Here is a 25,309-nt window from a genome sequence, read left to right on the forward strand (position 1 = left end):
TGCCAAAAAACTTTTAGATTTTGTTACAGGTAATAATTTAAAATCAATAAATTTTAAAAAATTTGGTGGGGTAACCTTAGCCACAAACTGTCAATTTATTAAATTTATTACAAGTACAATTTGATTAATTCGTCGCTGACGGCGCTCGGAGTCAAAATCCCCAAATCGGTGAACAATAGAGTGATGTAAAACGGGGGCGTGTAATCCACTAAGGGATGAATTTTCTTAAAATCCCTCTCATCAAGTTGACGCGCACTTGCAGAGTACTGTAATACCAACACTTAACCCTAATTATTTTTACGCCTTCCTACCTTATACTCCGGCGGTAAATCCCCCTGATTTAGTGGAAACAGGCGCGAAAATTTAAAACTCTCCGTCAGAACATAGAAGGGTTTTTTCATTTCTTTAGCACAAACGGCCATAGTGTAACTACCAACCTTACAAAACGAAATTAACCAAAATCAAACCAATAGTGTTATTTTTACTTTATTAACAATCCCCCCACTTTCCACAACCCCCTCGGCCCCCACCATGACAAAATCAACCTGTTCCATCACATAACCAATCGCAGAGTCGAGAATCAACGTACAGGGGATTCCCACACTAGTCAGATTTTTGCACATGACGTCCCTGCAACGTGACGTCAAGCCAAATCGTACAAAATCGGGGATTTACCCGCTGTTATCAGGCGCGGATTTCGTGACGTAAACCTCGAATTGTTTGCCTTGACGTGACGCCTCAATCAAAGTTTGAAGCACGACACGTGACCGTGAATGTGTGAGGACTTTCTACAAAAAAATGGGGGGTTTACACACCCACGACCTTGAAACTTACAGAACCGTCAGCTATGAATTTTGTGGCCAGTTTCACGATTTTGGCACGGCATTGTTTCAATCTGTTTAGGAAAATGTTGCCACGTTCGAGCATAACGTTACGACATTGCTCAAAACTCTAAAATTTCATTTACTTGGGTGATAATTAAATTTTTTTCTATTACATTGTAGTCAAGTTTTGCCAACGTTATGAAGCGCATAAAAAGTTCGCAACCGGAATTTATCGCGGTGACGGGATAGTCGGACGTTTTTATTGCCAAAATGCCCAGTTTTAGGTTCTCGTCAAGGCCCTGAACCGTATTGTCTGAAAAGTGAGGTTAGGTTTTTGTGGCGTTTTATTTATTTTAACCTTGATATTTTTCGATGATTTTCATGAGGGTCATTATCGCAACAACCCCCACCGACAGGTCCTCATTTTCGGCGATTGTTTTGTCGAAAAAGGCCTTAACTTCTAAAAAAAGGGCCACATATGTGACTTGAAAACGCCCAAAACTTTGCAAAAGTGTAACATTCGTACCTTGCTTATCCATTATTATGTAAATAACGTGGCCTTAAAGCCAAATTATTGTCACAATTGTGTTTATTTTCAAAATTAAACAATTGACTTAACCTCCCTTTTCGCTTGACTGGTCACTGCCTTACCGACGTGGTCTTGGCAGTGGTTAGAGTCACGCCCGCCGTGTCTTACACCACCAAAATAAAAACAATGTGTGTGTTTGATTTATTGGGTCTTTGTTTATACACTTAGTATAACGTTTGGTTTAAAAAAACATGCCCGAATTAAATTATGGGGGTCGTTTTAAATTCGCTTGTAGATGTCGCTTTAGCAACATTTTTCGGCCAACCAATCCGCGGGCTTCATTCCGGTCACGTGTCATTACCAGACCAACTTTATCAATTGTGTAGTTGATGTGGATTGCCCTGTCATCGTTCAGTTTTTTTTGGATTATTTTGGCCTAAAATTACCTTTATGTGAGTATAAAGCCCTCTTTGCATGTCTTTGTGCCCCCTTGTTATGAAATTGGGGCCCTGGGAGCCCCCTTTTGGCCGAAATTTGCGCAATATGTTGGGCCAAGTTCGATAATTGTCTGTCGCCATTTTCCTTAGTACAGTTACTTTCTGCTTCATTGTTAGTAGGCGATGGGCCCCCTTGAGACTGCACCACCGCTAAAAGGGGGCTGTATGGGGCGGTTTTCCCCCATTTTTAAGCCCGTATCGTGCGATTAATTATGATTGACGTGGATATTTTTATTTTTGTTGGGGGATTTTTGGCACGTTCTCAATTTCCGGAGTAAACAAATGAATTTGATCGATTTTTTTTTCGGTTGGTAGCCTTGACGCGCTTTCGAAAAACCTTGAGATTTTGGCAAAAACTGCGCTTTCGCTAATTAACGACATGTCAAAATCACGTGACTTGCATACAAGCCTACTATGACTCAAAAAAAATAATTTTTTTTTTCAGGTGTGAACACCACCAACTTTCTTCGCATCATCTAGTATGGTGAGTGTTTGAATGATATTTTTGGGGGGCGGCAAGACCGCCCCCCGATCGATAAGCGTCGCGTCTCATCCCCTTTAAAACGGTGGCGGCGGCGAGAGTGAAACCGCCTCCACCGCCGCCGTTATCGATTCAAATACGGTCCTGTATTATCGATTTGGGTCCGGTCCTGTGAATAATTGGGCCGCAAGGTCGAATTATGCACCCCTTTATAAATAGGGGAAGATGGGGTTTTCGAGGTCAATGAACGCGTGTGCTAGGGGAGCGGGGGTAAATTTGGACGCGTCGTCGAAGGTTAAAGTCAAAGTTCGTCGCCACCAAAAAAATAATAACGAAAATGCGTTTTAATGCATGCACGTGTTAATGTAAATAATAAATATTTTTGTTTTTTTTGCTGGTTTTTCGCATTGGACGGTTGTCAAAATGTGGAGGCGGAGTTTGGTTGGTCACGTGTTGATTGAATTTAAACTAGTGGGTGGGGCTTATTTAAATTCGTACTTTTTATAAAAAATGGGCCATGACTTGTGTTTTTTATTTCTACGAACTAGTCGTTTACATTTAACGCCACCTTTAAATAGAAGCTCCGCCCACATCTAAATAACAACAAATTTCAAGCTTACTAGAATTTTCAAAATTGTCAATTGTCAATATTCAAACCTAGTATGATTTTATCAAAATGGTGACTGTTATCAACACGTCCGGTACCATCTCTTAAATTTTTGAAAAAAATCACAAAAAAAGGATCAGCCTGAATATTTTGCATTAAAAAAATTATCCACTGTTATTTTTGTACTTTCAGGATTGTCAAATGATAGTAAATTTTTGTTATGCTTCGAAGTAGCTCCACCCCTTTTGTTGTTTTTCAAATTGGCTACACCCTTAAAAATGACAATCTCCACCCAGAAATTTTATATCAAAGGAATTGATTATAAACTGCTTAAATATTGTCAAATTTAAAAAAACGTAGAAAATATTCACAATAAATCGTTGTCTTGATGTTGTCGAGAACGCAAAAAACGATTTTCTCGATTTTTGCGCACCCATCAGCTGACAGACAACGAACAACGTGGAGAAGGTCGTCGTGCATCCGAAGGTCATCGTTATTTTTCGACACGTTACTTAAATTCCGAGACAAAGAATCAATGAATTTGACCAAAAAAAACGAGATATACACCTGTCATGACAAAAAACCCGGAAGTATAGGCATTTTAAAAATAATCTCCGCGTTTGTTGATCTAGTAGACCGCGTCCATTGACCTTGTACGTTCGTTTGTTTCGTTTTCAGGGGGCGAATTTTTGGTCTAAGCAAGTCGTGGAAAAATAAAAATAATGTGTTTTTGCGCACCGTTTTAAATACAGTCAACACTTGACTCGGCAACTTTCCAACCTAGTCGGCCATATTGTATATGTGTCTCATTCATTTGTTGTCTTTCTCTTGCACATTATTGGTCGTTAGGTTGGCACGTGTTGGACGAGTTGCGCAAACGATTTGATTTTAGCGATCTAGGGACGTGAACGACGTCAGTCGTGCGTTGGAAGTGTAGAAATCGAGTAGGCTTGGCGTGTGGTAAAATACGCGGAGTGTTCTTTCACAATTGTTATCTAGTGTGTGTTATTATCCATTATTTTTTTTATAAAATTGGTGACTAAATAATAACAAGTGAATGAATAGCTGCAGCTAAGGGGTTGCATTTTTTTCGTTTTGTTGTTTGGGAGAAAAATAAATAAAACGAATGCCGTGACAGGTGAGTGGGATTAATAATAAAATAATAGGGTGGCGACGGAAATGCCAACTAGATCGGGGTGAAAAACTTTGTTGTGACGTCATCAATGATAGCTGTTATCTTTCGAATTTGAACCCGATTGAATGACAAATGAATCACGTTTCTTGTGATTCGTTTTTGTTTTGGAATGACGTAGCGTTGTCGTGACGTCACGTCAAATAATTGTTCACTTGGCTGTACTTTTGTCCTTTCTTGTTCTACGATGTGCCAAAAATAGTAATAACGGTAATAATAATTATGAAAAAAAAAATATTCCGCCCTTGAAAGGTTAGTGACATTAGAACGCATACACGTGCGTTTTTTTTACGGGTAAATATCCGGAAGACGTTGGGGTTTGTGGCCTTTGATGTGTGACCTTGCCGTTCGGAAGGTTGGCAAGACTGTATATGTAATTAGATGTGTCTCGGGGTTTTTGGCTCGTTTGTGAGTAAACGTGATTTGTCTATTTTTGCAGGTCACGTGGGGGGAAAATGGCGACGTTGTGGCCATTTTTTTCAATTATTTTTAATTTCGATGTCTTTGTGTCAAAAACATTTGTTTTTGTTGTTTGAATTAATGTGAAACAAAGCAATCGTTGACTTTTGACATGTCAAAAACTAAGCAATCCTTGTTTTTTTGCTAAACCTTTGTTTAAACATTTCATATTATTACAAGTTCTAATAAAGAACTATTTATCTGAAAGTTGGTACTTGGCTAAAATCCGTTGAGTTCTGCTCAGTGAAAATATTTTCAAGATGACGGCACTTCCGGTTATATCGGAAGTCGCTAAAAACTTTCTTATTTTAAAAAGTTACGTTTTTACTGCGTTTTTTGATTAGTTGAGTTATTTCAAGGCCGTTTTTGTCAGTTTTCCCTCTACCTAAGTTTAACCGTTTTCGAGATATTTAAGATTTTCTGAAAATTTTTAGACTTGGACAACTTCAAGTACTTTAACATTGGAGAAAATTTCTAACTAACCACAGTTATTTTTGCAGTTTGTCAAAGAAACATTTCTGTATAAAAATCTCAATATGACCACTGGCCGCCATTTTTTTAATGTAAAAAGTAATGTGAAAATGATACGAAATTACCAAATGGTATTAAATAAGAATTTCCTTCTCGTTCGAAAGCGATGACCTTGAATAATGTATACCGGGTGACCTAGTTTACGCCGTCTCTTGCACATTCAATTACCGAAAAAAGAAAGCTCGTTATACATACACACACTCCACGTGTATTCTTTTTCCCCTCATTCCTCATTTTATTATTTTTTTTGTGAATGAAAGCAAAATAATAATTATAGGACACACTGACTCGTATTGCCATAATTTCGTAAGGTTGGTATTATTGCAAAACGTAGATTTCTCGCGCAACAACAACGGTTTAAAATTTTGTTTATGTACATCTAAACGAGGCTTTTTGCGTCATCAATTAATTATCATAAGTGAAATATTTTTACTGTACCTGCAAGGTAACACGATGTGTCATCAAAAATTATTTTAAGGTTATAGTTAAATCATGACAATAAACGGAAGAAGAAAGTGTATTGAAATAAGTGGATCTTGTTCTACTTTACGTTACGGTTACGCAATCGAAAGATAAAACAATTTTTCACACGATCTTTTCGGACAAGTGGGACAAATAACGGAACCTGCTTGCTGAGTTTTTTCTGTTTATTTGGATTATCTCTTCCCAAAATTTTATTTTATCAGTTTTGAGACGTAAACAATATTTTTATCGCATTATTCTAGTCTATAATGATATGTTGTTGTTATTATGGCACGTGTTGAGCCGACCTTTTATACATTTCTTGGTTTGGTAAGGTCACGTGGTCTGTTCATGGTACGAAACAAAACAATATATACATGGTGGTGACGACATAACAAAATCTTACGTCATTTGAATAAATCAAGTGGGCCGTTTCCGCCGTTCGATTGTTTTTTTGTGTGAATTTCATTGGAAGTAGACGACGGCTGCCGCCGACGACATTCACTTGTTTAACGAGAAATTTAGAGCACGTGTCGCGGTCGACCGGTAATAAAACAAACGAACATCGATCGTTGTTGTGACGTCAAAAAACCTACAAGTTGGGTCTGAAATCGATTTTTTTTGTTTTGTTTCAGATAAATCCATCAAGTATTGTTTCGTGACAGGGTGTCCACTCGACTCGCCGCCAACTCGGACCCTAATCACGCCATAATTTTAATTTTTTGATTTTTCCGTTTTCTTTTCTTTCTTCTTTTTCTTCTGATTTTTATCATTCATTTTTTTGTAATCATAATGGAGCGCGAATCGAATCCAATGCAAGCGCTTTGCCGTTCCGGATGTGGATTTTATGGAAGTCCGGCAACGGACGGTCTTTGCTCACTCTGTTACAAGGTAATTAATATGAAAAAGACAGATTATTTCATTTTTTTTTCGGTGTTTTTTTGTTTGTTTTGTTATAGGAGGCTCTCAAGAAAAAACAACAACTTCCATCCACTCCTACAAGTCTTAGCGCCCTTAGGGACACGGCAACGGCCCAAACAACAATCAATCATCTAACGTCTACCCCCGTTTCGGAGCTTTCGGTTGAGGTAGGAGAAAAAATTATTTATTTAGTTCGGCTCTAATAGTCCTATAAATAATTGAGAACTACATATTTTTTGTATAAAAACTCCCACATTTAGATTTGAAAGTTTGTTAGATCTTTATTGGACTATTGAAGTGACTTTATATAGGATGGTTCTTTTATTAGAACCTATATTACAAACTTTTAAAGTAGCGTTTTGAAATTTTGTATACGATCCAAATCGATCATTCTGAGTTCAATTAAATTATTTATTATTATTATTCTAGCTATATTAGAAGTTAAAAGTTTGTAATGTTGGTCCTAAAAGAATCTATAACAACTTGGATAAAATAATGAATATAAAGTTTTGTGCGATTTTTTGACATTGCGTTACTTGGTGCGGTGTTTTTTTGTGTGTGTCAAAATTCGTAGTAATGTCAAAAGATCATTTGTCTAGCGAAAACGCACCGGATTCAGACGGAAAGAACGATGATGAGTCAAGTAAATATTTGCCGAATCAGGTTGCAAAATGTGTAAAACGACTCGTTTTCTAAAATAGTGTTTTTCCCTGAATTTAGAGCGTCGAAGAAGCGGCCGCTGGTCCGAATTCGGCCGATGTGTCATCGTCATCCGAATTGGAGCAAAACGGTGACGATAAAGATGCCGATAAAGACGCCAAAAAGAAGAAAAATCGTTGTGCTACGTGCCGCAAGAAGGTTGGCCTGACTGGTGAGTGAGAAATTTTGGGGGAAAAACCGGATTTGATTTGGTGTTTGTGTATTTAGGTTTCGAGTGCCGTTGCGGAGGTCTATTTTGTGCGATTCACCGATACAGCGATAAGCACGATTGCAGTTTCAACTACCGAGAAATGGGGGCGCAAGAGATTCGACGTAACAATCCAGTGGTCGTCGGTGAAAAAATCCAAAAAATATGAACCCCGCCACACAGTGCCATGCACCAATAAAAATAATCCCGCATTATAAAACAAAAGTGAGTGTGACGGACGGGTTTTGTTGAAATATTAGTGCGAGAAAGTGACATCTAGTGTTGATTATAAATTGCCACCACCACCACTACCACAAAAAATTCTTCTTTTCCGGATTATAAATAATAATAATAAAAAAGAAAGTATAGAGAATCCATGTATTTTAAGCTTTTTTTGATTTTGTTGTTGTGTATATAGTCGGACTACTACAATACGAAAGCCGGGGTTTCAAATGGCTGATTTCTGTTTATTTTAGTTAATTTTGTTTAGGAGTGGAATAATCAATGTTTTTGTTTCAATGTTGCCAACACTGTGGAAAAAGTTAGTGTCGTCGTTGAGAGTGCATTAGAGAACTACGGGAGTGTTCATTTTATTGTGACACTTGTTTCGTTGAGCTTTTCATGTATATTTAGAATTTTTCTCTACATGTAGAACGAGTGGAAAAATTTAATGGATATGTAAATAATATGTTACCTCAGAATGAATTTGTTTCGGTTTAGATGGACCGTCGTCTTCTCACATAGTTAATCAATTAATCGATCGTTGGTCGTAACTGACTTGCTTTCAATTTAATACAAACACACAGACACACAAAATCAGGAATTAAATTGGAGCATAGTTTTTTGCAACTAACACTAAATTTCTTCAGTGATGGACTCATACTTGTTAGACATGTGGTTTGTATTTAATCAGATGGTTTGGAAAGACTCGAGCACACTTTTTGTAAATAGATTTTTTTAAGAGAAACGAGCGTTGCAATGAACAAAACGTTAATTGTTTTTTCGTCGTCGAGCTTTGAAATTATCCATTGATCAGATACAAACTGATTACATTATTATTATTACTATTATATAAGCCACTGGCAATATCTAATAAATCTATTATAAAAAAAAATCGGTATTATTTGTTACCACACCACCCATTTAATAAAAACATTTATTTAGCCACTTTTTTACAAAATTGTGACAATCATAAACTGTGCCCCCCCCCCTAATAACATAAACTCCAAAGTAGATGAATGTATAAAAATAAAAATAGGTATATCAACATTTATCTGTACAATGATAGCGTTACTGGCACATTTTTACACTTATTACACCAACATTTACGTTTTTTGGCCACTACTAACAAATCAGGGGCCCCATTTCTACAAAAGATAACATAACCTCACTTTTGCATTATCACACTTAAAACGATAAAATTGCACAGAAAGCAATCGCACACGCTTTACTTCGATACATTTTTGTGCCCCGGCAGCCCCCATTATTGACCAAACGTGAAAAAATCTTAATTAAATGACATAACCTCACTTTTGTCATAACATAACATGCATTAATATTACACTTTTAAACAATAAAATTTTACAAGAAGGGTGTTTAGGTGCCCCGGCAGCCCATTAACGATGAAACGTAAAAATCAGAACTTTTAAATAATATAACCACACTTTTGTGTTAACATAACATGACTTTTTGCCCTCCTAATTATAAATAATATAACACTTCGTTCGTTCAAAGATATGTAAATGAATGGTCATGATTTTCAGTCCCTCTGCCCCTAAAAATACAAGGATTGTTTTAAGGTTATTTACCCTGATTTCGCTTAACGAAAGTCCCCATTTTTTTAATACTGATGCGTTTTAAGGAATTCGGTGTGATTGGTGATGACGTTCGTAACAATCGAGTCTTCAATTTCCATACCGTTGAGCATTTGTTCGCGTGTTAGAGACACCTCAAAACTGGTGTCTTTTGTGACAAAAACGACTTTTTGGCGCCGAGTTTGAAGCATATTTCCGATGACAAGCTAAAATTAGTGTTTATAGCCCCATTGTTAACCACTCTATTTAATTACTTTATGTTTGTATTTATTGAGTGAATCTCTCGCTTTTACGATCAAAATACTTTCGTCAGTCTCCAATTTGAACGAAACGACAAACGCATGGGGCACCCATAAATTAACAAGTGGGGCCAACAATTTCGGAACTAGTTGCAATTGAATCGTGGGGGCGCCCGCCCCTGACTGGATTTTATGCGTCGGCTGAAACACAACATAATAACCCCCCTCGGGCATGTCTCAAGCCTCACCATTTCGTTTGAAGGAACGTAAAAATCGGATACTGCAGCTGCTAGGAATAAAAGTGCTTTGGTCTCGAAAATGGCCAAGCATTCACAGGCAGCCCTCAAAAGCCAGAAATAATCCGAGACGGTTGTAAACGTCACGTATAGGACTCTGCCCCCTTCTTGGGCATGCTTATAACTCGCCAAAACGGGGGCTAACACGTCCACGCTGTCGGGTTTCACTGTGATACTCGTATTGGGGCCCTGATCGTGCAACTCTAACATGTCCATGAATTTTTGCCCGCTAAAGTGTCTCGTGAAGGGCTCCAGTGACTTTAAACGGTGCATGAAAATGACAACGTAACCATGCTCGAGGAAATACTCGGCTGAGGCAGCCCCCCGAGTTCCAGCACTGAAATTATCGACGAAACGAACGGTGTTGTGCTCAAGGGGCACAGTTGTGCCCCCTGACTAGAATGACAACTGACAGTTAATATAACCGCACTTTTGTGTTATTACCGTTATGAGAACAATACGTTCGCCTGCTTTTTTGTGACGCTCGCAGAACTCTTTGAGGAGGATTCGGTTATCCTCAAAGTCAGTTGGGGGCAAATGCGTGGCGTAAAACTCCTCCCAATGAGACATTTCGCGTTAAAATCGTAAGGTCGGTAAAGTCGGACTCTGTACTGTTGGCACAAACGTCAAAGGTTGGACTTTGATTTGGTGTTGTGGGGGTCAGGGGGCACCCCACGTGACGTTTCGTAAACATATAGCCCCCCCCAAAACTTCCCCTACTTTATTTTCTATTATTATTAGGGGTAATTGTCAAGTCGATAAAATCGCTCCCTGTAATTGCTAATTGTCTGTAGAGGGGGGCTCGAATTGTTTTGAAATTTTTCAGTCTTGCGCGAGCTTTCGTGGGGGGAATACATTCAGTCTCAGTTCGTAAAAAGTGTAAAAATCAGGGGGTGGTCATAGTGTCTGTGTTATTATCACTAGTTGGTGTTTAAATGGGTTTGAAGTCGGAGTGATTGTACCATGAGTTGGCCCCTTTTGTACCATCCCATGACCATGCTGGGCGTCCTGGGTGAGTTTGTTTACTTGTCATGGGTATGACGAAACCAAGACAATTGAATAATAATCGAAAGTGGGGACAACGACCCCTAAATCCGGGCCAGGAAGTGTTGATTTTTTTCCGGGGCGTGTCTTTAAATTTTTCGAAAAAATTACCGGAAATGAAGCGTTGTGTTGTTGCATTTGCATCGTTTCGAAAATAGATACTTTGAACACGTGTCCGCATTTAGAAACGAGTTTTTTTCGTCGGCTTTAACCTTTAATTAAATCGTGAGACGATGAGACGAGGAGTTAATTTTTGTTGTTTTGTTTGGTTCGCTTTTAAAATAATTCACTTCTCGGTTTATGTCAATTGAGAAACGGAACGTAAATAGTGGGAGCTAAATTTGGTGGAGACGTGGGTGGATTTGAGGATTTAGGTGAAAAAATTGCTTTAAAACGCCTCAAAGGTGAAATATGAGTGGAAATGGATTGAGGGTTGGGTTTAAAAGGACGAAACGTATGAAAGTGATTTTTCTGAGGTTTTGGAAGTGCATGGCCAAGGTTTATTATCTTTCTCTCTGACTGTGTACACACATATATTTTTTTTAACAATGTTGTAGTCAAAATTTTTCTATGAAATTTTGTATAATGATAATTAATGACAAGAGTGATTAATAGCCAAAAGGGCATTGGTGCTTTTTTGCTGGTTTCCGAATTACGAATTTTTTTATTTTGAAAACTTACGAGTTACATAGTTGATTTTTTTGAATTTTTGTAGTCGATATTTTTCAATGGAATTCGGGGAAGTTACGGATTATAACTGGGACTATCATGTCCTGAAATATCATTAATGACACTGTCTTAATTCCAAAATTACGAATTTTTGTATTTAGATTTTACCGAAACTATTAAACAAAATGTTTATCTTTGATTTTTTTTTAGTTTTTTCAATTAGACAAATAATTTTCCGCTCAAATTCGCAACAATTCGTCTATTGTTTTCGCCGGTTTTTTAAATATGGCGTCTGCAATAATAATAATCGTCGGTTTCTCAACTGACACAAATTCGCGCGATGAAAGATAATCGTCTCTGGGGAATTTATCGTCGGTGAAAACCGCAACGTTTCGCCTTATTTTTTAGGCGAGAAAATCGTTCCTGAATCGAAATTTTACTATTCAAAAAAAAATTAAATAATAAATTTAAAGAGAGTCTACAGAGAAATTCATTTGTTCGTTCAGCGGCTTTTTCCTCCTTGTTTGTAAAATGTCAAATGGTGGATGTCACACAAGATTAAAGCTTCAATTTAATTCGATTGCCGTCCTAAAACGATTATCTCGGCTTTGCCACAAACAATAAACGTCTCGATTTTTGTGTGAGTGTGTGTTATTATGGTATTTGTGTCCGAAAGCCAAATATTGATCTTTGTATTATAAGAGGGAAGGTTATTAGAGGTGTGCGGTGATGCGTATAAAGGACGTTGACATTTTTGAAACGATTTATCGCAACAAGAAAAATAAAAAAAAAACGATTTCATCGCGATAATCGTCAATTAGCAAGCCTGTGAAACTTTATCGATTAAACTCTTTTTACAGAAGTATAGCGATGCTACTTCAGACGATTCCGGGCGATCCCGGAGCCAAATCAGATGAAACGTCGAAACAACCGGACTTGGATACGACCGGAGCACACGTTTTGGATTATGCTCCGGCCCCCGGATGGACTGTTCATGCAAACAACGAGGGACGGCTCTACTATTGCAAGTAGGCGATTTTTTCAAATCTACATACAGGCTGTTCCCTTCGAAATCCCACATGAGGAAATAAAGATTTTTATTTGAAAGTTTAACCGTTTTCGAGATATTTAAGATTTTTTGAAATTTTTGGATTTGCACCTATCTATACCGCAGTATTTTAGAAATATATGCAGCAGAAACGCAATTATAATTAAAAAAAAAAAAGAAAAATTCAATATCTCTAATAATAAACAAGTTATGGAGCTTTTTGGGATCGTTGTATGGGGGAGTCCCCTAAAAAATCAATTAAACGGCCACCTGAATGAATCGACCTTGTCCTGAAAGCCTCCAGCACTCGTCAAAGCTTTAGCTAATGAAGTTTAAGCTTCACGTCATTCCAATTTTAGCTCTTTGATCAACGAAGAGGCCGATTATGTGTAGCTCTCTAACCCGGTTAGTTAGAACAGTATAGACCGCATTTTAACATTATTGTTACTTTCTTTTTTGTTTTGACCGAATTATTCGTATACGATTACGGCACTGGAATGTTTATAAGTGTGCACAAGAAATAAAGCAACAACAAGTTAGGGGATTTATCGTATTATTTAGCAGGGATTTAAAAGGTGACGACGAGGAAGTTTGTCGATTTGAATGTTTTGGTAATAAATTAACGACAAAGTTTCGATTAGCTTAGAGGAGAAGGGCCTTTTATGAGAGGTACGAACGAAATTGGGTAATAAACCTGATCCATTAAAAGTTTAGATGGAGTGTACAAGAGCGGTTTCTTAATTCGGGTTTCAAGGTTGGAAGGGTTTTAATATTTAAACACGAAAGGAATTACTGTAATCAGAAGCAGCCAATTAGATTATTTTTTACATGGGTTGATATTTTGTTTTGTTTTGTCGTAATCGGTGTTTAAAAAGTGATAATTTTTTCATTAAAAAAAATCATAACTCGAAAACTAAAAATCGTAGAGCAAAACGGTTTTTATTCCAGTGAATTTAGCGGCTCATTTTTTGTCTTATACTAACTTTTCACGAGATTTAAAATTTTGCTTAAAATTTTAATAGATAAGGCAAATACATACCATCATTGAATGAAAAAAAAATTTTTTTAAACTCACTCCAGTAAAGTTGTTAAAAGTCCACAAAAAGTCCAAATGTTCGATTTTTTGATGTTTGATTTTTTCAATTTTCGTCGAAATTTTTGTGGATTTTGGGTACCCGGAACATTTATCGAGCAATAACTCCGGAACTATTAGAGATAATGCCATGAAGTGTATTATCGTTGGAAAGCTCTTTCAATTATCTATTTTTTTCAAAAAAAAAAATATTGTTCTCCGACTAATAGTTTTCGAACAAATTGGAGACAAATGCAAAAATTGGTAAAATTTTAAAAAATTCATAACTAAAAAACTATTGGGAATTTGGCAATTTTCTCGATGCCAATCGATTCCCCAGATCATTTTACATGCGCTTACATCAAAATAGTTTCACTTTTTCGTAAAGATTCGTCGTAATAACAGTTTCATGATTTTACGTAGTAGTTACTATTATTTTTTCCATTTGATTTTTTACTTATAATTGCCTAAAATTGTATGGGGTAAAAATTCGCCGCATAAAATAATAAAATTTCACTAGTGACTTTCTGCGTACCAAATTGGGTAATCCGAAAGCCCCCATGATAGCCCCCTTAAAAGTGTAACTCGGTCAAGCCGCACCCGATTCGAATGAATAAAATTTTCACTCTAAACGTATCGTACAAGTTTAATAAGTTTGAAACACAACAACAACAGTCCCTGCTCTCAAAAACCCCCCTTATATTCATTCACACTTGGAATAAATTAAATTGAAACGTTAAAGTTTGTTGTTTGTGTTTTATCATCAACTTAACATTCCGCGTGTAACACCTTGGACATTATTCATAAAACAAAACTCTCTCGAAATGATGCCCTCAGGTCCCTAGATTAAAATAGCGCCGCTTAACTTAAAATTACGAATTAAATAAAAACAGAAAGCGAGTCAAAAAGTGAAAGTCTTTCTCCACACATCATAAACTCGCGCACTCTTCTCTTATAATAATAAAGTATTCTTTATTATGTAACGTTTTTCGCTGCAAGTCTTTTTAATTAAATTGTCGGCAATGCAGAGATCGATTTTTCAACTACATAGTTTTTTTACAAGTTGTGGTCTAACAGGATGGCAGGAAACACAGTTTAGGGCTTGAGTTCTCGTCATCAGTTTAAATTAATCGCGATTACACGGCGGTCGGAAACAGACGTGATGAATGTTGGTATTAAAGCGAAACGGCAGTTAATGATAAAATTTTAATGTTTGTCAAGGGACGAGGCGAACTTTTGTTCATTGTGATTTATCGAAGGTTGAGAATTGATTTTAACGGGGGCTTCCAGTTATCACAAGCCGTTCAAATTTCGTGTGGAGACAATTTGGGGTAATGTAAGGCCACCAGTGAAATTCCAGCCAAATCGGACTTAGCATATTAACGATCGACCCCGATTTCAAAAAAAAATTTCGTTTGCATATTCGAATTGTACGCCTCAAATTACACAACCAGTGTGAATTTCATCGATTTTGGGTTATTTTAACCAAGTTACGATTTTCCAAAATTTTGAAAATTCCAAAATTGGTCTAAAATTATTTCATTGGCGATTGCATTCAAATTCGGTATTTGTGTGTCTTGAAACTTGCTTTATCACATGGTGGGGTTAATTTTGAATTTGTGCATTGATTCAAACTTTTAATGATCGCTTAAATACACAAACTCATCTCTTTAATAACTCCAACTTTACATAATTCCATTGTTTGTGTTTTTCCTCTCTCGCTTTTGTGCTTTTCCCACAATTGTTTATTCTCGTCGTCCAGTAATTAAAATTAAATTTAATTAACACTGAAAACCCGGCCCGAGTACAATGTCTCAAGATTAAATATCGTCTCGTGTTTAAATTATTGCAAAACGCCACTTAATAAATTAATCATTCGTCTTGCGTTCAATATCTAACTGTTTCATAGTAGTTTCCTTTAGGCGTTTTAACGTTAATTATTATCTACGTACGTACTATGAAAGTCGACGGTATAAAATAAGTGGTGCATTTCCGGCCGGAAGTTTAAGCAGAATTTGCGAAAGCAAAGAAATATATTCTTTTATTTCGCTTCAATCGATTCTTACAAGTTTATAACAATTGATGACGTCACGAATACCATCACGTCTCGTTCCGGTTAAGTCTCCAGAGGCCCGGATTTCATCAACGAGGTGTCAATAGTCGAATCGAAAATAGAACAAAAGAATTAATCCGGGTTTCCGGGGCCCGGAAATCAACCAAACTTGACACAATCTTATCTCAAACGTTCGAAAACATGCGGTTTAAATTTCATTGAGATTGGTTGGTTTTGAACCGAATTATTAACTTTAGTACCCTTACTTTTGTAAATTGGGCTCTAGCGACCAAACTGGGTCTTGAATCGAAATTTGCTGGTAACCATAATCATAAAGTACGAAGCAAATTACATAAATAAGGTGAGTTTTATCGATTTTGGACCATTTTGATTAAAAAAAAAAACAAAATTTTGAAAATTGGGCTAAGTTTAAACTTTGGTCGATTTGAACTAAATTTGGTTTCTGGGGGTTTTAAGACACGCTGAATCCAGTAGTGATGTTTTCGTAAACCGAACGGTCAAGGTAAAGCCGAAGTTCGATAAAAAACCGCTCAAATATTTAGATTCCAAAGACAAAAAATTTTTGTACGAATATTTGGACCGGAACGCGGGAAATGTTACGTTAAAACGTGAAACATGTAATACGCCAACATTTCAAAGTGAAAAAATCCAACGACTTCCTTTTTACTTGGTTACTTTGGTATTTGTTACATAAGACGTGTATGAGTAATTGTTTGAATAATTAATTCGTCCATATATTGACAAGGCGAATATTTAATAAAAGTTGATGGTAAAACTGACGCAATTTTTGAAAAGAAAATTTGACTTTATTATTATTTTACGCACTGTTACATCACAACACCTTTTCCGTTTTCTTTCACCCAATTGCATAATTATTCGTTTTTCTCGGAAACTCGTTTCGGTGGTTTAATGCCCTGTAATTTATCTTGGTGTGGTGAATAATAAAAATGCGATTTTTTCTCGTTTTCTCTCCACAAACACAAAAACTACGTGTTTAATTACCGGACTTTTCCGGGTTCGTAATACATATAGGCACCCAATTATACATGCATCGATTTTTATTCGACTAAAAATAGAAAATATGAAATGATCTAGCGAGCGTTTTAATAATAGAAGAGACGGCAGACACGATGAAAACGAAGAAGAAAAAAAAACAAGAGACGCCAGGTGGGTGCACTTGTCGTAAATTTGTTTGGTGTTTTTTTTGCTTCATGTTGGTAGAAGTGTATTAAAATAATAAGAGGATTATTCCGGTCCGACACACCCTACCCTGGATTATATTTCTCAGTGAGAATCGTCCGGATTTATCCGATTTAATTTATTATTTTTTATTGGTCCGAGTATGCAACCAAGTATACATGATTTGGTCAAATCAAATCAAAATAATTGGCTATCACTATGGAAACAATTATTTTGTTAGCGTAGCGACGCTAAAACAGTTCTGCCAACATATTTCGTTAAATATTCCCTCTCGGGGTATTATGGGGGCTTCCACGGAAGTCGGCACCATATTTCAGGCCCGAGATTAGTCGTTAATGAAGCGTCGAGATTTGCTCTATGTGTGTGTGTTGGAACAATTTTAATTAAAATTCTCCCAAAACTGTGAACATTTTGCTCAAACTGAATTTTATTCGTGTTTTTATTGGAAAGGTCACGACGGAAATTGGGAGAGAATTGTAGAAGGCGACGATTTTTTGCCGTTTAAATCGGTCGTCTCTTTTTTTCCTACTGTGTCTAGTGTGCGTTGGGTTTTCCAAACAAACGAAATTTTTTCCTCATCCTTTTTCTCGTCAAAGAAAATTCAACAAACAAAAGCGAATCGAGAGAAAAAAAGTACTTGGCGTTACAATTTCCATAATTTTTCTCGACGTTTCGTCATCTCTGACTCTTGAATTGCGAATTGATTCTAATTTATTCTACAACTAAAATTAAGTTAATTAAAAAAGTGTCATTTGGTCTCTTTTTTTGTCATCTATCTAATCAATCAACGCGAGATAAATAAATGTGCAAACGAATTTCGAATTTTCGCGGCATAATTTTTTAAATGGTGCAATCTGATTGGTTGCACCCCCTGACATTAACCAATCACAATCAAGCGCTTGGAGGATCAGGTCATTGACCCGATATTTGGAAAAAATTGAAAAATTACTCACATTTGGCCGGAAAACGTGTCTTCGTTAAACCATCCACTGTTCTGGACACACTTTAACCACTTTTCTTGACAATTTTGAACACAACACCACAACTCGCAATCAAAACCGTTTTTTAACTCTACAACTTGTATAAACACACGATTATCACTCATTTACAACAATTTTCAGTCTTTAGTGTCTCTAAGACCGGTAAAATGTACAATTTTGATTAAATGCGGGATTTACCAAAGTCGCGTCTTTAGTTTTGTGGGCAACTAAAGCGCCCTCTGACGCGTAATCAACTTAAAACATTGCTATTTAAAAAAAAAATTAATAAAAATGCAATTATTACGCGTATTTTAGCACTTATATTACGTGTTTTTTCGACAACAAATTGTTGAAATCGTATAAATAAATTAAAAAGGCTGTTGCAAAAAACTTGATGACGTCACTCAATGAAGCGTCCTCTGGTGGTTTTTACCAAACTTTGAAACTTGTTGAAACTTGCAATAAAGTAGTAATGAACAGCAAATGTGTGTTTGTGCCGTTTTATGCTTATTTCATCAATTATTGTTGTTAAAGTACGATATTTGTGAGTTTATAATTAAAAAAAGTGTCAAGTTTTTGAGATTTGAGTCTGCATTGCAGGTACAACCTAACTTTTTTTTTTCGTTCGTTCTAGTCTGTTGTGAATGTAATTGTGTTTTCTCGTTTGTTTTAGTCACGTGACACGCACCGCCGGCTGGTTACCGCCCGCCGAAGCATGGAAATGTGGTGGCGGCGAGGAAATTTTGCCCTACGGTTGGGAACGAGCTGTCGATAATTCAGGACGTCCTTATTACATCAAGTACGTTTAAAAAGCAAACAAAAAACAGTAGTGAATTGGTGAATAGAATACAGTTGGTGGGCCTGAATTGTACAGTTGGGAATGGAAGTAATGTGGTGATAATTTATTTTTGGAGGAAATCAAGTGACCTTAGTTAACAAATACGTATAACTGACGGTTTAATCGATCGAATGCACGACCTGAGGCATTTATTCACTCGTCTCTCTCTCGGAGATTTACAACAAGGAGCTTGAGCTCGAAGAGCCGATAAAAAAGAAAGCCTGATTTATCGACTAGCTTCCGATATCAAGGGGTGCATTGAATTGACAGGCCTACCAACACTCAAGAAAATCGTTACTAACCGATTTTTTTTTCTCTCCTCCCAGTCATGTGAACAAAACTACAACTTATGAAACCCCCATTATCAGAAATCTGGACCCAGCCCCCATTCCAGAGCCCCGTTCTGTGGTTTTGGAACGTTCGGCAGCACTCGGTTTTGGTTTCGTTGCCGGTTCGGAAAAACCCGTTATTGTTCGTTTTGTTACGGAGGGAGGTCCCAGTGTTGATAAACTTCTACCAGGTGATCAAATTCTTACAGTTAATGGTGAAGATGTAAAAATGGCACCACGTGAACATGTCATTTCTTTGGTAAGAGCTTGTACAAAAACTGTCAACTTGGTGGTATGTCAACCACCCGAACAACAAGGTATACGTAAATCAACACTTCTATCAGCAAGTAAAAAAGCACGTTTGAAAACGAAACCATCAAGAGTGCGTTTTGCCGAGAGTGTTTGCGTTAATGGCGCTCCTTTATTTCCGGTGAGTTTTGTTTCATTTGTTTTGTTTAATGTGTTACTATGGTTACATACAGCCTTCTGCGTTTTCATTGGGTGATTTATGTGTGGCTCCCATGGCCAACGTTCTTAAAGTATTTCTCGAAAATGGACAAACAAAATCATTTAAATATGACGCTTGGACAAGTGTACAAGATGTTGTGACGTCACTTGAAACTAAACTATGTCTTCAAGCAACTGAACATTTTAGTCTTGTTGTTGAACATATTAAATCACTCAAACGTAATAAACTCACACTATTGGATCCTTCGGATACACTAGCTCGGGTAAGAATTGTTGCCAACTTAATTTTTTTATCTAGGGTTTTTGTCAATGTTTTAGATTGCGTCACGTCCAGGGGCACACAAATTACGTTGTTTGTTTCGTGTGGCATTTGTTCCGCCCTCGGCAGCCGCCTTGGCGCAACGTGATCTTAACGCCTTGGATTATCTCTATACACAATGTTGTAACGATGTGATACAGGAACGGTTTGCGCCTGAACTACAATACGATACTGCACTGCGATTGGCTGCACTGCATATTTATCAACACGCTCTGGCCAATAATATTGCAGCAAGCAAATTGACGGTTAAGACAATTGAGTGAGTATGATTGGTGGCATGAAATTCAAATAATAAATGGTGTTTCTATGGTAAAATTAAATGGTAAACCTATACAGGGTTATTCTTTTAGTACAAACTTTTAAAATTCCTGAATTCAGTGATGTAACAAATACATAAATTTTAAAATTAAAATAAATAAAATTTAAAGATGTAATTCTGAATTTCTGGAAAAATTAAACTAAGTTTTGAAAATACTTGTATGTTTGCCAAAAATTAAACTTTTAATTGTGCAGTAATTAGTTTAACAAACAAGAAGGCAATGGAAACAAGTTTGGACATCTTTTGTAGAATAAAATTTCTTATTAAAATGTGTTCTTTTTCAGATAAAAGTGTTATTTTAACAATTATTATTAATTTTTACGTATTTTCTTTGTCAAAGTTCAAGCGACAAAGAGTTAACGAGTAGTAGGTAAGAACATTTCCAAGGCTAACTAAATTTTAGTTTTTTTTCGATAATTTTTTTTTATTAAAAATGTTACATCAAAGAACTCAGAAAAAATGCTCTTTTTAAAAAAAATTAATTTGACCCTTCTTGCCATTAAAAAAAATCAAGTAGCCTTGTATCTTCAAAACAAATGGAGATAGAAATTTGATAAACATATGAAACGATGGAATTTATATACTGAACTTGTATTTGGGAAAACGTTTTATTTTACAAACTTTGAGCCGTCCGTTCGCGACAACAGCACGTAATAAACTGAATAAAATCAAACGGCACAACAATAATTGTGTAAGAATATCCGGAAAGAACGTCATTAAGAAAAAAAGATAAGTGCGGACAAAGAGGTTTGTCTGATTCATTGATATTTTTGTTACATATTATTTACGATTTTTGTGGCATCTAATTTCCGAGTGCATTTTTGCGAAAATAATTGTTAAACACTAAAAATACGTTACATTTTCTCCAAGTCGAACCGAAATAAAGACGGAAAAAATGAAAATTTACCATTGAAACGTCATGCAATTATTATACAGGCTGATTCTTTTATTAGCACCTGTATTACTGTAACTTTTCATCTTTTAATGTAGCTAGAGTTTTGAAATTTTGTATACGACCCAAATCGGCCATTTTGAGTTCAATTTAATTGTTTTAAAAATGGCTGAACTTCTGGAACTATCATTTTTTTCTTCTAGACGCGAATTCGGTCTCGATCGTTTCGTCCCGGCGTCACTTCTCGACACAATGAAGCGTAAAGAAGTCCGAAAACTGATATCACATTTTCTTAAACTTCATTCCAATATGGCCGGTTCCGGTAAACAATTGACACCACTTCAAGCAAAACTTCATTATTTGGATATTGTTGCACAGTTGCCTAGTTACGGTGCAAAATGTTTTTCGGCTGGTCCGAAAGCCGACGCACTCGAACGTGTAATACTTGTAAGTCCGAAATTTGGACTTAGTCAAATAACGGGAACTAGAAATTCGATGGTAAGTGGAAGTGGAAGCATGGATGAATGGTCGATAAAAAATCTAATAATTCCTCAGCCGGTACCGATTGCTAATATTGAAGATATGAGACGAATTGAGGTTAGATGTGATGATGAAGTGACGAAAAATGTTTTAGTTCGTTTAGCCAATGAGAAAACTGTTTCAATCTCATTGGAAGAGAGAGATGCAAGCGAGTTAGTGCTTGTATTGAGAGGTTATTTCCGATTGGTTACTGGACAAGTGTTGCCAGTCGATCAGGACGAAGCTCCGCCCATGGAAGATCTAGCACCGCCTTATCTATCACAACATAAAGTTGTGCCGGAAAAATGGAGTTACATCAACCAATCAGCTTTAAAAACCGCTTGTTTTGCAATACCACCAACTTATCAAACACTAAACAAAAAAACCAACGGTTTATACAACACAATGGGACGTCAGAGCAAATCACTTGGTTACAGTAACCTTGACAACAACATGAATAATTCACTCTCGAATCGCAACCATTTCGATAGTTACGACCTTGAAACGGTAGTTTCCATGGAACTGCTCGAAAATGGGCGTGGCGATGACGTACTTAAACGCGTGGCAGAAATGCACCAATTGGTCGAAAACTCCGAGAAATATCTCCGCCTCAATTCGCTTGAATGGCAAGAGACGAGTGTCGATATCGAATCGGAAAACGAAGATTCACTTCCCGGCCAATTAAAACACAGCGATTCGCTTCTCCTACTTAATAAAAGTCATGCCCCGCCCCCGATTGAACGTCGATTCGCTAACGCCGCCATTGAATTGTTACGTAGCGAATCGAACCAATCCGAAAGCGATAATGATTCGTTGTATACACCGCATGATTCGCCAAAACGTCGTATTGATGTGAAAGCGAATCGTGTTAGTTTTGGTTTACGAAGTCCTGATGAGAAAAACGAAGAGGCTAAAGGCGAGGAAAGTGTGTATGTTTTTGATCCGGATATTATTGATTTGACGTTGTTACCGCCACCTGCAACGCCCGATGAACTCGATTGTGCCTTACCGACACCGATTAACGTGCCGCCGAGCTCGTTCGCCGATTCCGTCGAGAAGCTCAATCGTTTAGGTGGGTAATAGTTTCTGAAATCGGACCAAATTTGACCAAGTTAATTATATTATTGCTCTAAGATTGCTACTGAATGTAAATATCGAAAAATTTTTGGACTTGGTGCTGTTTGTCCATTTGGGCTAGTGATGTTCAAAAATCGAGTAACTACTCGGGTAATGTGTCTAGAATCTTCAGTTTTTTATAACGAACAGGATGGTGTTAAAATTTTTAAAATCGGACTATCGGTCAAAATTTTGACGAACTTCCAAAATTTGTAATTACTATTATTCCAAGACCGGTCCTGAATATAAATATCGAAAAATTTTTGAACTTGGTGTAGTTTGTCCATTTGATTGTAGTAACAGTTTTGATTCTAATAAATCAGTCAATTTTTGCCAAATTTCATGGGAAAAGTGTCTCGAATCTCCAGTTTTTGATGGCGAATGCATTGGTGTAAAAATTTTTGAAATCGGCCCAAAATTGCCAAAGATAATGGTAATTGAGTGTTTTTTTTTGACGTTTTTAGACAATTTAAACGAAGACCAAGACCTCGAGGAGTTCCTAGCGAGCGTAACGGTCCCACCTCCAACTCAAAAAGTTACCCCCGCGATTGAACTCACCCCTGAAGAGATAATGTCATACATAATCCCCCCACCACCTGTTGAAATAAATACTGAAATGACTCCACCCCCACTACCACCCATCGAACCGAAACGTCGCAATAGCAACGTTAGCATCAAATCTAACATAATCGAATATGCAACTATTGATCGTAAAGGTGCATTTTCATCATGTTGTGGTAAAACGAAAAAAGACGAACAAGTCCGACCACTTCCAAGACGAAGTTCCGATGAAAAACCACCAGAACGTCCGCCTAAAAACCTACCACAAGAACGTCAACGCAGCCAATCACTAACCACCAAACCACCGAAACTCCCACCACGTGGTGAAGCCCCGCCCCATTTATTCCTCCCACCGAAAAAACCTCCTTTACCACCAGTTCCACCTCTAGAAGTACTAAGACAAAAGAAAAATCCACAAATTGATGGTAGAACTGCAGGAATTGGATCGCCACATTTGCAAAGAAGTAGGCTGGGGAGTGACCTTGATATGGGTTTAAAGGTGGCTCAGACGGCTGTGAGTACACCGACTTCGCCGCATTTGGCTCGAGGGGCACAATTGACAGCTGTACCAATCATGTCACCTGATAGTCCAACGCAAAAAAATGGTTGTACGTCAACAAGGGAACTCCTATTGGCTAAAACTGACGTTGCAATGGCTAGTCTTTTAGTTCGGTTGGATCAAGTAGCCGCACAATGTAGTGCTGCACAGGTGCATGGTGGGGGGAGATTGATCAGCGAGGAGAAGTTTCAGGTAAGTAAGCAAATATTAAATCAATTTTTTATTGCTATTGTACCACGATCGGTAGTGATCGTAAATATCGAAAAAAAATTGAGCTTGGTGCAGTTTGTCCATATAGCTTTGATCGTGTCAAGACTGCCAATTTTACACCCAGTAGACTGGAAAGGTGTCTTGATTGTTAGATTTTTAATAACGAATCTATTGATGTTAAAATTTTTGAAATCGGACCAAAATTGACAAAGTTAATGTCAATAAGTCGGTCAAAATTTTGACGGAATTTTAAAATTTTCGATTACTATTGTACCAAGATCGTTGTTGGACATTAGTATCGAACAAAATTCGTGCTTGGTGCAGTTTGTCCATATGACCATAGTGGTGTTTTTGAACGTGATAAATCAGTCATTTTTTGACCAATTGGACTCGGAAAACGTCTCGATTCTTTGGTTTTTGATGGCGAGTCCATTGGTGTAAAAACTTTTGCAATCTTGCAGATCGCCAAAGAAGAGCTCACTTCACAATCACTTCAACTTGTCACCTCGTCAAAAATGCTCGTGATCGCAATGTCCGATCCGAGTTTACCCGATCTACCTGAAAATCTAGCCATTTGTTTGACGATTTTACGTCGTCTAACTGAACTGTGTCAAGATCTGACCAATCATACAACAGCTCCACTTCAAACACGTAATCTCATCCTCAAAGTACACGATGTGACAGCTGCTTTCCGCCATCTTATTACGTCACACATTGACCGAACATCACCGAAAACAATCGAAGAACATCTAGCGGCACAAGCCGAAAGTTTGGCAAATGTGTTGGCAACACTGTTGAGGAGTTTGCGAGTGTTTTCACCGTAGAGAAAAAAATCTAGTCAGAATAATTTGACACTTGATGACCAAATAAATGAACAATCGCGCAATAATTACGTGACTGAATTTGTGATAATTATCAAAAAGTTAAAACAAGTATGATCTGTCCGATGCGATTTGCTTTATAATTTTTTTTTATTATTATTATTTAAGTTTGCTAGTCACGAGCAGTACAATCGATGGTTTTTTGTTACCCTGTGAATGTTGAAAGAAAATGTATATTTGATTGTTAATTTAGTTGAGAAAAACAAGTATTTAAGTTTGTTGTAAATTTTATAAATGTAAAACTGTTTAATTATTTATTACTAAGGTGTATGTAACGTCTCTAACATATCCTGTATGTTGAAATAATAAAAACATGCGATAAAAAATTACATGAAAGTGTAAAAAAACAAAAAATCAGTCCCAAATAAAGAACTATTAAATTACAGATTACTGTAGATTTTTCTAGATGACTAATTTACCGACATTTATCTGTACTTAGTATCACTACGTAA

General features: G+C 36.9%; 4 protein-coding genes across 8 annotated transcripts; 2 read left to right on the plus strand and 2 right to left on the minus strand.

The window, feature by feature from the left end:
• Nucleotides 1-47: 47 nt before the first annotated feature.
• eIF2Balpha (eukaryotic translation initiation factor 2B subunit alpha) lies at nt 48-1,515 on the minus strand. The gene is made up of 8 exons (XM_966405.4): nt 1,351-1,515; nt 1,183-1,284; nt 998-1,137; nt 835-951; nt 676-788; nt 486-630; nt 312-437; nt 48-266 (listed from the first exon to the last, which is right to left on the minus strand). Exons 1-8 carry the CDS (start codon nt 1,361-1,363, stop codon nt 108-110), a joined length of 915 nt encoding a protein of 304 aa, XP_971498.2. The 5' UTR covers nt 1,364-1,515; the 3' UTR covers nt 48-107.
• A 157-nt stretch (nt 1,516-1,672) lies between these two features.
• Nucleotides 1,673-7,783, plus strand: drn (doctor no). Of its 2 annotated transcripts, XM_970938.5 has the most exons (6): nt 1,673-1,805; nt 2,296-2,334; nt 6,218-6,473; nt 6,542-6,670; nt 7,224-7,374; nt 7,431-7,783. In XM_970938.5, exons 3-6 carry the CDS (start codon nt 6,375-6,377, stop codon nt 7,577-7,579), a joined length of 528 nt encoding a protein of 175 aa, XP_976031.1. In that variant the 5' UTR covers nt 1,673-1,805; nt 2,296-2,334; nt 6,218-6,374; the 3' UTR covers nt 7,580-7,783. The 2 variants fall into 2 exon arrangements, with proteins under 2 accessions (XP_976031.1, XP_008200320.1); XM_008202098.3 differs by lacking the exons at nt 1,673-1,805; nt 2,296-2,334 and adding an exon at nt 3,841-4,076.
• A 769-nt stretch (nt 7,784-8,552) lies between these two features.
• Nucleotides 8,553-10,421, minus strand: Ppcs (Phosphopantothenoylcysteine synthetase). Its single transcript, XM_966343.5, has 4 exons — nt 10,204-10,421; nt 9,712-10,155; nt 9,479-9,664; nt 8,553-9,430 (listed from the first exon to the last, which is right to left on the minus strand). The coding sequence occupies exons 1-4, from the start codon at nt 10,327-10,329 to the stop codon at nt 9,251-9,253; spliced, it is 936 nt and encodes a 311-aa protein (XP_971436.1). The 5' UTR covers nt 10,330-10,421; the 3' UTR covers nt 8,553-9,250.
• Nucleotides 10,422-10,568: 147 nt separating this feature from the next.
• On the plus strand, nt 10,569-25,242 carry LOC660019 (uncharacterized protein). Of its 4 annotated transcripts, XM_966283.5 has the most exons (10): nt 10,569-10,771; nt 12,333-12,500; nt 18,520-18,645; nt 19,011-19,443; nt 19,496-19,744; nt 19,800-20,059; nt 21,215-21,509; nt 21,567-22,602; nt 23,111-23,958; nt 24,438-25,242. In XM_966283.5, the coding sequence occupies exons 2-10, from the start codon at nt 12,343-12,345 to the stop codon at nt 24,798-24,800; spliced, it is 3,768 nt and encodes a 1,255-aa protein (XP_971376.2). In that variant the 5' UTR covers nt 10,569-10,771; nt 12,333-12,342; the 3' UTR covers nt 24,801-25,242. The 4 variants fall into 4 exon arrangements, with proteins under 4 accessions (XP_971376.2, XP_015839677.1, XP_015839678.1 ...); XM_015984191.2 differs by having other exon boundaries at nt 21,215-22,602; XM_015984192.2 differs by lacking the exon at nt 10,569-10,771 and adding an exon at nt 11,961-12,112 and having other exon boundaries at nt 21,215-22,602.
• Nucleotides 25,243-25,309: the final 67 nt, after the last annotated feature.

This window comes from Tribolium castaneum, chromosome 7, assembly GCF_031307605.1.
Source record: "Tribolium castaneum strain GA2 chromosome 7, icTriCast1.1, whole genome shotgun sequence".
Taxonomy (NCBI): domain Eukaryota; kingdom Metazoa; phylum Arthropoda; class Insecta; order Coleoptera; family Tenebrionidae; genus Tribolium; species Tribolium castaneum.

What these genes read in the sequence shown, in the direction of transcription:
- eIF2Balpha (XM_966405.4), bottom strand. An exon ending in TGGCAAAACTTGACTACAAT is followed by an intron (nt 952 to 997) that starts GTAATAGAAAAA and finishes ATGAAATTTTAG; the next exon opens with AGTTTTGAGCAATGTCGTAA. An exon ending in GTGGGGGGATTGTTAATAAA is followed by an intron (nt 438 to 485) that starts GTAAAAATAACA and finishes TCGTTTTGTAAG; the next exon opens with GTTGGTAGTTACACTATGGC.
- drn (XM_970938.5), top strand. Translation starts at nt 6,375, where the DNA reads ATGGAGCGCGAATCGAATCCAATGCAAGCGCTTTGCCGTTCCGGATGT. An exon ending in TTTGCTCACTCTGTTACAAG is followed by an intron (nt 6,474 to 6,541) that starts GTAATTAATATG and finishes GTTTTGTTATAG; the next exon opens with GAGGCTCTCAAGAAAAAACA. An exon ending in TTTCGGAGCTTTCGGTTGAG is followed by an intron (nt 6,671 to 7,223) that starts GTAGGAGAAAAA and finishes CCCTGAATTTAG; the next exon opens with AGCGTCGAAGAAGCGGCCGC.
- Ppcs (XM_966343.5), bottom strand. Translation starts at nt 10,329, where the DNA reads ATGTCTCATTGGGAGGAGTTTTACGCCACGCATTTGCCCCCAACTGAC. An exon ending in ACGTTCCTTCAAACGAAATG is followed by an intron (nt 9,665 to 9,711) that starts GTGAGGCTTGAG and finishes GTTGTGTTTCAG; the next exon opens with CCGACGCATAAAATCCAGTC. An exon ending in TCAATAAATACAAACATAAA is followed by an intron (nt 9,431 to 9,478) that starts GTAATTAAATAG and finishes CACTAATTTTAG; the next exon opens with CTTGTCATCGGAAATATGCT.
- LOC660019 (XM_015984191.2), top strand. Translation starts at nt 12,343, where the DNA reads ATGCTACTTCAGACGATTCCGGGCGATCCCGGAGCCAAATCAGATGAA. An exon ending in ATGGCGCTCCTTTATTTCCG is followed by an intron (nt 19,444 to 19,495) that starts GTGAGTTTTGTT and finishes GGTTACATACAG; the next exon opens with CCTTCTGCGTTTTCATTGGG. An exon ending in TTGACGGTTAAGACAATTGA is followed by an intron (nt 20,060 to 21,214) that starts GTGAGTATGATT and finishes TTTTTCTTCTAG; the next exon opens with ACGCGAATTCGGTCTCGATC.